The sequence below is a fragment of the Adiantum capillus-veneris genome, chromosome 19 (assembly GCF_014529385.1).
Source record: "Adiantum capillus-veneris isolate H3 chromosome 19, ASM1452938v2, whole genome shotgun sequence".
NCBI lineage: Eukaryota > Viridiplantae > Streptophyta > Polypodiopsida > Polypodiales > Pteridaceae > Adiantum > Adiantum capillus-veneris.
In genome coordinates this window covers 17,557,375-17,569,739 of record NC_140949.1, presented here as the reverse complement: position 1 = coordinate 17,569,739, position 12,365 = coordinate 17,557,375, and the positions used below count along the sequence as shown (strand labels likewise).

The 12,365-nt window shown below is 39.1% G+C and overlaps 1 protein-coding gene across 1 annotated transcript; it reads right to left on the bottom strand.

Moving 5' to 3' along the window:
• Positions 1 to 10,067: 10,067 nt before the first annotated feature.
• LOC147433635 (uncharacterized) lies at positions 10,068 to 10,634 on the bottom strand. Its single transcript, XM_086491283.1, has one exon. The coding sequence runs from the start codon at positions 10,632 to 10,634 to the stop codon at positions 10,068 to 10,070; it is 567 nt and encodes a 188-aa protein (XP_086347409.1).
• Between the last annotated feature and the right edge of the window lie 1,731 nt (positions 10,635 to 12,365).

The window sequence follows — 12,365 nt, the reverse complement described above, 5'->3', positions numbered from 1 at the left end:
TTCCATTAACAGAGGGAAAGAATGAAATTGGATACAAATGGGTTTACAAAAAGCACAATTCTAATGGCAGGGTGAGTAAATACATGGCAAGGCTTGTGAACAAGGGTTATGTGCAAACATATGGGTTTAACTATGAGGAGACATTCAGACTTGTAGCCATTGAAGACGGAAACCATTATTCTATTCATTGCATTGGTTGTATCTTTTGGATGGGTGTTGAAAAAGAGAATCTCGATGTAAAGAATGCTTTCTTGGACGAAGACTTGAAGGAAGTTGTGTATATGACGTAGCCATAATGTTATGTGAATAAGGATATGTCATATGGAGGAAGCACTATATGGGTTGAAGCAATCATCTACAGGTTGGCATGGGAGGATTGTGGCATTCCTTGTGTCTTGGGTTTTTAGATGTTTGAAGCATATATGTTCAAAAGAATGAAGTAGGAATTGTGGTGATATGTAGCTGGAGGTGATAATGTGGGTAAAGTAGAGGGTGTACAAGATCTACATACGTAAGAGTTTGGGTTGAAATACTTGGGAGACTTGTGGTATTTTATGGGCATTAAAAGTAATCACATAGAAGCGAGTATATGGATATTACAAAGACAATATGTATTGGACATGATAAAAACCTATATTATGGCTGATTGTAAGTCCATTGAAATGTCCTTAGATCAAAATTTAAAGTTGGGATATGGTGCAAGTAAAGTGTTTGAGAATGGTATCATCATGTATAGAAAAATGAGTGGTAGCTTGATCAACTTGAATATTACACGTTTGGACTTGAGCTACACATTTGGATAGTTTATGCAATCTCCTACAAAACCACACTTGGATGCACTAAGATACACATTTCTCTATGTGAGTGCTACTTTGGACTATAAGACTATATTAGGTAAAGTGGAAAAATACCAATTCCCAAGCTGGGCAACTTTCAACATATCATGTATAAGGTAATGAGATTTTTGTCAAAGATGTCAATTTTCTTAAGGTTTCATTCCACTTTATGCACGTAGATTACACATTGAGAAGAACATTGGACACAAGACCATTACGAAACTAGTACATTGCATCCATTATCATTGTGTATGCTCTATTGTCCTACCTATGACTTGTCTCAATGTGAAGAGCTTGGTTTCAAGGCCCACCACTTGTCCAAGACAGGTTCAAAGTGAGTAACTAAAATTTTTATTCGAGGTTCATCACTTATCCACCATATAGGGTGATGTGGAACATGCCGGGGACCCATTGAGAAATACAACCCACTTTTCTATGACATTCAAGCAAGGTCCAACGCTAATCTAGGATTTACACATTTGATGCATGAAGCATACATAAAACATGTAGCATATGCTTGGTTGCATCATAGGAGTATTGGTTTCATGGTGCACTCATCCAAGCTAACCTCCGTTGAACTATGGAGGAATGCAAAGCCCACCACTTGTCCAAGCTAGGTTCTCTTAACTTATGGATGAATTCAAAGTCCAGTTTTTATGCAAGATACACTCGTGATAAAGTTAGTTAAAATGATTAACAAATGAGATTTGGTTTGAAGGTCAAGAAATTAGGTTCAAAATACACATAATGAAATATTTTCCACCTACAAGAAAATATATTATGATAAGCTATTTCATATTGAATAGGAGAAGGTAATTTCCAAGAAGAATCTAATTAGATTTAAAACTTCATGAAGACATGCATGCATACATTGACTTCTAGGAAAACTCAAGAGTACATGCAGTTAGATTCCATAGTTTTCCTTTCAAAGTTTTCTAAATTTTCTAAACCTCTTTTACATGAAGGATGTAGTGATAGAATGCTTGAAGAAAACATTTCTATCCATAAAAGAGATCTCTCTCACACATCCAAAGTCCATGAATTCTTTATTCCACACTTGCAAGTTTTATTTTGACATCAAAACATCAATTTCTCTTAGTTACAAATAGATGAAACCTTGAGATGGACTAACATAAAATTTCTCAAGAAACAAAATTAGTTATTGTTTACTAAATGATCGAATGTAGATCCCAATTGAATAAGAAAGAAGTCCCCAAAAAACAGTGTGCACACTCTAACAATACATTGGAGTCTCCTTACAATAGGATGCACTCCAGTAATACATTAAAGTCCCCTTAGAGCAGGGTGAACTTTATCAAATTGACACATCTTTTCTCCAAGATAAAATTTATATCATGTAATTATACAAATACCGAAAGATACCCATTACAAAAATGAATGAGATATCTTGTGGATCATTGTTAATCAATGCTTTTGCATTGACTGTACACACCAAGGACATAATTTGTCTCAAAATCATAGTATTGATTCACAATTGTGATGTATGTATATTCTCTCTTGTCTCCTGCAAACAACCATCCTACCAACCATGGAATCATTGTTTCTTGCAAGAAGCTTTGAAGCTGCCTAGATGTTTTCGTCCACATCTTTGGAAATATAAGATATATCCCCGGCATGTTCCTTATTACCCTGTATGGAGTTTCATAAAAAATAAGGGTAATTTTGGCATCCGAATCCTCAAACATCTTCCAAATATGACTCAATTTTTTGTGATAATCCTTCTTAATCCTAGCATGATGTTTGTAATTCTTGTTACTCATAAGCATCTTGAACTTGGTATAATGCTTAGGGAAGAATTTTGTATGATGTGTTTCACTTTTGTTAAGTTATATCAACTCCATATCCATAGCTCAAAGTATTCACTACAAAAATCCAAAAAAATCTATGCATCTAGTCACACCACATGAAAAACTTCATGTTTATCCTCCACAAGTCACATTTATGAGCCCAAGTTGGCATAGAAACTTCATGTTTTGTTCCAATTGTCTTGAGAAGCAATCCCTCTAGATCCAAGATAAGTACTCTTTTGATGTCCTTGTTGATAGTAAGTGGTAGGTGATAAGGAGGTGGTTGAAGCTTTGGAAAAGGTTTTGGATGAAGTTGTTTGGGTAGTTCAATAGTTTCCTTTAAACTGTTCATGCATATAGCCAATCCATTTTCCTATAATGGATCTAAAATTGAAAAACAAGAACATTTAATGTCGATGAAACAATAGACATGAGTTTTATATTGTATATCATATGGTAATATTAGATGGAAAAAATCATCTACCAATATACTCATTGCCAATAAAGAAAGTCAAATTGAAAACCTAAACTTTTTAATGTTGCACTCTGTCTTAGTCTCAATATTAGAAACCTCAACTAGATCTAAGTCAATTAGTAAGTACTACTTGTCAAAGGTATGCTCGAAGTGCATAAGTTCTTAACCAATTCTCCAATGTAGATGGGTTCTTAGGTATCAAGTATACCACTTTTCCAATACAAGATCCATTTGGATATGGAAAGAGAAACTCATAAACACTTGCCCAAGTGATCAAATAAAGTTTAAATCTTGATTCCTGTAGCACAGGATTTTGACTCAGTGTCTACTCAGTCTTAGCATATATAGAGTTAAGCTCCACCACTTGTCTAACCTAAGCATGGGACATTAATATAAGGTCCATGGCCCTATTCTCAATTATAGAATGGGGATTTAGTCTCAAGATTCACAAATAATCTAAGCTAGGATTCATTAAACAATGATGACAAAAACATCATCCATTATCCGTGTTAGAGCCCATGTGGGTAAATCAGCTATAGATTTCAAGGTCCACCACTTTTTTGCAAACTTATGATTGTTTGTTCCATGGGGAATTTGGTTTGAATAACCACTGCTTGTCCATGGTTGTAGCATGGAGAGAATCAAGGTGCACCAATTATCCAAGCTAGGCTTACTTTTATCAGGAAGAGAATAATGAGCATCACTTTTCCAAGCTAGGCATAACCTATTGATACAATGGCACCACATGTGAAACCCAAGTGGTGGATCTCCTCTCAGTTTCCATTTATTGATAGGATAAGTGGTAGAATTTGCTTCCATGTTTCAATGGAGCCCAACTTAGATAAATGATGGACATTGAAATTGAACCCCCCATACTACAACATATCATAAGTTGAGAAAATGATAGAAAAAAACACTATCCATTCTATAAAATAGCATAGGCATGGACCTTATATCAAGTGGTTTTCCTTATAGCTTGGACATGCTTCAATAGGGCTTAACATGCACAAGTGGTGGCTCTCGCTTCTCTCTACTCTCCATTAGAGCCTAGCTTGAAAAGTGCTAGACTTTGAAATTGACTTTTTAATGATACAAGATAGAGTGGATTACTAGAAAAGTAATGGACCTTGTAGAGTTGTTTTTCTAAAACTATTTAAGATAGGTGGTGGATTTTTGCTTCTCTCTATGTTTCAATGAAGCTTTTCTTGGATAGGTAGTGGAACTTTCTCCTCTCTATGATTCATGGAAACAAGATGCAATAACTCATAGTCCATTCTTCTCTCTATGATCACTTGAGACAAGATTCAATAAGTAGGGGACCTTGTATATTAGTCGGTTAGCCATTCTATTAGAGATTATAGTTTAGAAAAGTGGTGTATCTTGTAGTCATTCATAGTAAAAAGCTTGGAGAAGTGGTGGAATTTACTCTCTGTGACATGTTTTAAGGAAGCATAGCTTGGACAAATGGTGGACCTTACTTATCTTCAAACTTGGAGAAGTTATGGAATTTACTCTCTATGTGTTTAAAGGAAGCATAGCTTGGACAAGTAGTGTACCTTTCTTCTCTTCAAGCATCAATGGACTAGGGTTTGGGAAGGTGGTGAACCTACCTGAAAATAATGAGAAGAAGCACTCACTAATCAAGTTAGTCTATAAGTAGGTATCTAATGTGTTAGCCTACAGGGACTTTGGATATTATCTTCCGTTTGTACAAGAAAATGATACAAGTAGGAAACTCAAGTATTGATTTGAAGGCTTTTCACTTGTCTAAGCTAATCTCTAACTCAATCATAAATTTTTGAAGGTGCACCACTTGTCTAATGTAGGCTCCAAAAGAGTCTTAATTGGTTTATGATATATTCTAACTTTCTTGATGGAGTAGAACTATAGAAAAATGAGGCAATCGATGAATTAGTCAAAGAAAAAATACACAAATCTTTGATTTTTTTTTCAAAGTAAACAAGTACAGTCTAATGTTAACAAAACTTTAAATTACAATTGAAACGTTTATAAGACAAAAAATAGGGATCTTAAGAAGAAGCATAATTTTCATTTTCATATGTAGTGTTACAAACTGAGAAAACATCTCTCAAGAAATTGAAAATCTAGGTGTTTGCTTTGTTAATATCATCCATCTCGGGCATTTCAAAAATGAGAGAATCAATAGATTCTACAAATGTTGATTGATTCATAGGGGCTTTGTCAATCCCAATCTTTGAATCTAAGAAATCACACATAACATTGGTTTCTAAAAAATCACTAGAATTTAATTCACCATTTTAACATGTAGAGCTCCAAGTAACTAATTTATTCAAGGTAAAATTAATATAAGAATCCTTGTAACCATTGCTAGCATTCGTACACAAGGCACCACTTGTCTAAACTGCAATCTATTGTGGCAAACTTGTCCATCCTACACTCTATTAAATGTTAGTACTTAAGTGAATACTAAAAGCCAAAACATGCTCAATAACACACAGACACAAGGTCCACCACATGTTCAATCTAGGCTATAAGAAAAACCTGTTTAAGAACACACAGGCATAGGGTCCACCACATGTCCAATCTAGGCTACAAGAAAAAAATAGATCTTTGGCTTAGATTTGGATTCAAGGGTCGCAACTTGTTTAAGCTAGCTAGCTTCAAACTACACCAAAATGTTGCAAAGATGTCCTTCATATTCAAGGTAAAATTTATCATAAGAAGAAAGTAATATTGGAGCCCCTACCACCTTTCCAACGTAGGTATTGATTAAATTTTGATAGATTTTCTAAAAATCTTGAGTAGAGTCAAGAGTCTATGTTCAAGGTAATCAAATAAGTTAGAAAACACATAAAGCACAAGAGTACTCTAGATTCTAGCTAAACATAAAGTAAAGAACAATCATATACACTTAAGTGTCAAGATTCTATCAATAAAAATACAAAATTTTAGATGTATTTAAGATTTCCATCCGCATACAATACTTAAAAATATCAAGTAAAGTCATAGTCACCAAATAACTCTTCTCCTGTTGCAACCCAACAAATAGTCTCAAGGCATACATAGCCATTGTTTGGTAAATATCTAGATGGACAAGGCGAAGAGGACAAAGACCCACGAAAACCCCCCCAGATACCCAACAAAGATATATGATAAGTGCAATATGAGCCCCCCCAAAACCCAATGAGAAAGATGGAGGAAACTTTAAGATAAAATAATGTGCTCAATGTCCGCTGCCAAGGAGCACTAGAGTGGTTGGAATATAGAAACACTTGCAAATAACAAACACGACAGAGATACAAAGATGGTGAAGATTTGTAACAAAATGTTATAGTGAATGCTTGCGAACTGACACAGTGGGAATATACAAAAATTGTGTCTATATTATGATGTCTGAAGGTAAATCGCTTTTACAAATATTTGCTTTGTTTTTATATCAAAATGGAGCGAAGGAGAGAAAACTTATCTTTGAGATGGATGCGTCGAAAGTCGAAACTCGAGTCTGAGGTTCAGAGCGATTCTCACGACCCTCGAGGATTAAATTTTACAAAGATTCACTATTTTTGTTAAATTACAACTTTTCACGAAAGTTTGCTACGAGTGGCTATATCAAAACGACAGTGCGTGGAGTGTGTGAATAGCTAAGCAAGGAGTCTTCACTTTAATGACGATCGTTGCGCCGTCACTTGTGCGGTTTGATGGTAGTCGAAGTTTCGATGGCCGTCTTTGTAATAATGCTTGAAATCTACGAGTGAAATATAAAATGTGGGAGAACATCTCTCAGCGCTTGACGGTGAGCCACTCTCTCCCCTTTAATTTGGATGTAACTTTGCTCTCTCTCACTCACGCTTTTGACACTTTAACGTTCTCTCTTTCCCTCTCGGACCCAAGCATGAAAGAACTTATCTCTCTCTCTATCTCTCGGACCCAAGCCTATTTGTGCTCAGTGCAAAGCCTTCTCTCTCCTTTAATCACTCTTTTTTTTTCTCTTTTTAAACCCGTTCAGAGACTCTCTCTCTTATGTGGGGACCCTCCCTTTGGGGGGGTTTAATTATCAAGTATTTGGTCCCTTTCTATAACAAATTAACTCTGTAAAACAGAGAGCTCTCGCTCTCCTTCTCTCTCTTCGTCCTCAACACAGGGAAACCCTCTTTCGATTTTGCTACAGTGGACAAGGGCTTACTCTTTCCCTCCTCGTATGCTGCAGAGAGCTATAGGCTCTCTTTCTCTCCCTTACTTGGTTTCACCCGGAGAGACTATCTCTCTCTCTCCTCGTTTCTTGGACTTCTTTCTCTCTCTCTGGCTCTCGGCAGCACACAGAGCGAGCACTCGGATGCAACCCAATTCTCTCTCCTCGATTTCACACAGAGAGACAATATCCCTCTCACTCTCTCTCTCTCTCTCCTCGCTTTTAGCAGGGCCGAGCCCCTCGTTCTCTCTCCCCGGGTTTGTTTGCAGCCCCGCGAGATTGGACTCGTCTGTTTCCTTTGATTGGACTGCAGCCCCTTAAGAGGTTCCACTCTCCCTCCTTGCACAGCCAGGCTCCAATCCCTTCTGCCTCTTCTCTCTCTCTCAATACAAAGCCTCGGAGAGATTTCCCCTCTTTCAATCTCTCTCTCTCTTTCTCTCTTTGAATACAATCACTCAGAGAGACAATACTCTCTCTAGATTGATTCAACAGGGTAATACTCACTCTTTCTAGGTCTCACTCTCTCTCAATGAAGCACACGTGTGCGCAAGCGCACACACACAGAGTGTATGCTCTCGAATGGAAATGCTCACAGCTTGCTTCCCTAGCACCGGCAAGGCACAAATGGAACCCCATCTCCCTCTTCTCTCTCACGAGCAGACACGAACCCCCCAAAGGCATCCCTTCATTTTATTTTATTTTGTTATTATGCCTGCTCTAAAAGCTCCAACCTTACAACCTTGTAAATGGAATGAGTTGATGAAATTAAAATGTACACTACAAGCATCCTTTTAGTATTTTTGGTTGATCCTTGTAGTGACCATCATTTGCAATCCCACTCTAAACTCTGAGTTTCTCGAGCATTGCAAAAACGACCAACCTTCTTTGACGAGGCTTAAGCACGACATCTTAAACAATCACAATATTGATAGTGATAAGGTTGATGCAAACAAATGCAACACAATGGCGGTGACAAAAATGCACATGCATGCCGTGGTGCAATGATGCGGGGATATAAAGATAGCACTCGCTTTTGGAAAAAAATGAACAGTGGCGTCTTGCACGGAAAACTAGCTTGCTAGTGTGAACCCAAAATTTTTGGTTAGCCTGGTGCCTTATCCATTGGGCTACAGAATCATAAGCAAATGGCACGGGTCAATAGTGAGAAAAGTGATATCAGAAAGGTGTATAAGTCTACGAGTCATGGATAAGACGAGGGAATCAAATGTGATGGGGTGGTTGGTTTGCAAACTCCTAAAATGACTAGTTAAACCCTCTAATCCCAAGCATTTAAAATTTGAGACATATGCCAAGGGTCATCATGGATGGATGAGGCTGTCACCAAGGAAGTGTCAAAATTTTGGGTGAAAGATCCAGATAGGGCCATCAACGCGAGGGAATCAGCAACACGGTTCTCTTGACGAGGCAAAAAGGTAAGGGTGGGAGAGGTAAAATGGGTGAAGAGGTCACAGGCTAAAATGCTATAGTGGTGCATCAAAGGGTGAAGGGTGCGGGCTTGGCCATGAAATTGGTGTACCACTAGCTGTGAATCTCCATAAATATGAACATCTGCTGCTCCCAAAAGAAGTAGTGCTCTCAATCCAATTAAAAGTGCTTGATACTCTGGAATATTATTACTCAAATGATTGCCCAAAAGAACCCCCAAGAAAATAGCATCCCCCTTGGGTGGGTATATGACGATACCACAACTTCCAACCTTCTCTTCACCACGGCAAGCTCCATCAAAGTAGAGATGCTACCTCTTGGTGTAAATAGGCCCTCAACCTCCACTCATCTAGGTCCACTCATCTTCTAAAGGCAAGGAATGTGCATGCATAAACCGCAAAGTGGCAAGCTCATGCTCAATTGGTAGCACACACTCTTGAACTTAGACCAAAGAGAAAGGAGTGAAACCTGTGGCCTCCTTAAAAGTAGTGTTATATGCCCAAACAGCCGCCCGCTGGTAGTTTCTCATCCCAATCCCGCTTGTTCATATCCACTGTTTTCCTCAAAATAGTGGTAGTTTCTCATCCCAATCCCGCTTGTTCATATCCACTGTTTTCCTCAAAATAGTGACTAGGGTCTTATTAGTGCTCTCAACTTGCCCATTGGTAGAAGGCTTGTATGGGGTGGTTTTATCATGTCTAATGTTAAAATAAGAAGTGAGATCCTCAAGACATCATTTAAAAAAGGTGTCCCCCTATCGGATACAAGTTCTATTGGTGCCCCAAAACGACAAATAACATGCTCAATCAAGAATGAAGCAATAGTACGTGCGTCATCACTCCCGCTCTAGCCTCAGACCACTTTGTCAAGTAATCAGTTGCAACAATGATGTAGGATTTCCCATGCTTAGATGTAGGAGTGATAGGCCCAACATAGTCAATGCCCCACTTCTCAAATGGTAATGTGGCCATAATAGGATTGTTAGGGCGCAAACGATTCTCGAGGCGGGTGGCTCTCTGGCAAGCATCACACCTCTTACACCACTCAAAGGAGTCCTTAAACACACTAGGCCACCAGTACACAGCTCTCAAAATCTTCAATGCAGTCAACTTCCCTGCGAAATGCCCCCCACATGCACTATCATGACATTCTTTTAGAATATGAGGAATCTCTTCGTGTGAAACACAACGGCGATAAATGCCCTCAAACCCCTTTTGATATAAAGACCCATCAGTAATGGAATCTTTTGTGCATGGGTAACTAATCTTTTCTTAGCAGCCTTACTCATGTCTGGGGGAAATTCTAGGGTAGAAAAATAATGAGCAATTTGGTCATACCACTCCCGAGAAGTCCACAAGCTTTTGCAATGCAGGAGGTTTGGATTTAAGTACATAATCAAAGGTCTGCAACTCAACAAGCCATCGCATGATACGTTCAGGGGGCTCCAACTTATTCATCATAAGTCGTAATGAGTCCTTTGTCACATATATAATGGAGTGTTGGGGAGCGTGAGAAACTGGTGCTAGAAGATGTAGAGAGGTGGATGAAGAGGAAGTGTCTATAACAGGTGTGGGTGCTAGGAGTGAAAGAGGCAATGGTGTAGCTTGAAGTTGGACTGGGGTAACAGGTGGTAATTGCAGAGGTGGTGTCGATTGTAATTGGGGTACATAAGATGGGGCTGGTAAAGATAAACTCGGAGTGGACATGGGTAAAGAGTGTTTTGCTAGCCATGGGTAGTATGGTGGAGGTGGTGTCGCAACTAGTTGTAGTTCATAAGCGCACCTGTAGGAACTCTCCACATTAACAACAGACGTGATAGCAAGATTTAAATCTTGTGGAGCCTGAGCTCTCACTAAAATTTGAATACTAGGATGCAACCCTCTAAGAAATGATTCCATGATGGTAAGCGGATCAATGTTAAAAATGGGACTATAATCGTCAAGAACCTGGTGGCGGCTTGCTCGATGCTTTCATGCAGATAATTCTGCTTAAAGGAGCGTAAATACTCAAAATATGGAAAAAAATTTGGAAGTTTGCGAAAAGCGACTACGAATTTTTGCTCAAAATTAGCAAAACTAGGAATAGAATTTGCTTGCTGCTTGGAAAACCAATTCGAAGCTTCTCCTTTTAGTGTGGTGCTAAAATAAGTCATTACATGTCCCTCCTCGACAATATGTGATGTCAAACAAGCAATTTTAAAATTGTTTACATGGGCAGCAGGATCTTCCAATGACGACCCATGAAATGTCGGGAGTGGGATGAGCGGTGCATTAGGGCGAGCGAGATTAGCTGGTAACACTAGGGGTGACTGGATTGCAAAGGGTTGGGCCATGATGGAAATATGGACAGAAAATGAGGTACCCGACGAACCTTTCCCTGGTGGAGTTGATACTTTTGGAATCTGTTGCTATGAAGGAGTTGCAGGGCTAGAATTCCCTTGTAATGCTTTTTCTTTTTCCCTCCTATGATATCTCTTAGCTCGCTCACTCTCCCTAAGATGTTCTCGCCACTCTTTATCACTGTGCATACGTCCCCTTCCAAGTAGGTTCGTGTCGTGGAACCTCGACTAAGTCAAGGTCCCACCGGGGGTGCCACTGTCTGATAAATATCTGGATGGACAAGGCGAAGAGGACTAAAACCCAAGAAAACCCCCCCAGATAGCCAACGAAGATATATGATAAGTGCAATATGATCCCCCCAAAACCCAATGAGAAAGATGGAGGGAACTTTAAGATAAAATAATGTGCTCAATGTCCGCTGCCAAGGAGCGCTAGAGTGGTTGGAATATAGAAACACTTGCAAATAACAAACACGACAGAGATACAAAGATGGTGAAGATTTGTAACAAAATGTTATAGTGAATTCTTGCGAGCTGACACAATGGGAATATACACAAATTGTGTCTATATTATGATGTCTGAAGGTAAATCGCTTTTACAAATATTTGCTTTGTTTTTATATCAAAATGGAGCGAAGGAGAGAAAACTTATCTTTGAGATCGATGCGTCGAAAGTCGAAACTCGATATCGAGGATCAGAGTGATTCTCACAACCCTCGAGGATTAAATTTTACAAAGATTCACTATTTTTGTTAAATTACAACTTTTCACGGAAGTTTGCTACGAGCGGCTATATGAAAACGAAAGTGCGTGGAGCATGCGAATAGCTAAGCAAGGAGTCTTCACTTTAACGGCGATCGTTGCGCCGTCGCTTGTGCGGTTTGACGGTAGTGGAAGTTTCGATGGCCGTCTTTGTAATAATGCTTGAAATCTGCGAGTGAAATAAAAAATGTGGGAGAGCATCTCTCACCGCTTGACGGTGAGCCACTCTCTCCCCTTTAATTTGGATGTAACTTCGCTCTCTCTCATTCACGCTTTTGACACTTTAACGTTCTCTCTCAACTTCTCTTTCTCCCTCTCGGACCCAAGCATGAAAGAACTTATCTCTCTCTCTCTCTCTCTCTCTCTCTCTCTCTCTCTCTCTCTCTCTCTCTCTCTCTCTCTCTCTCTCTCTCTCTCTCTCTCGCACCCAAGCCTGTTTGTGCTCAGTGCAAAGCCTTCTCTCTCCTCGATTTCACACAGAGAGACAATATCCCTCTCACTCTCTCCTCGTTTTCAGCAGGGCCGAGCC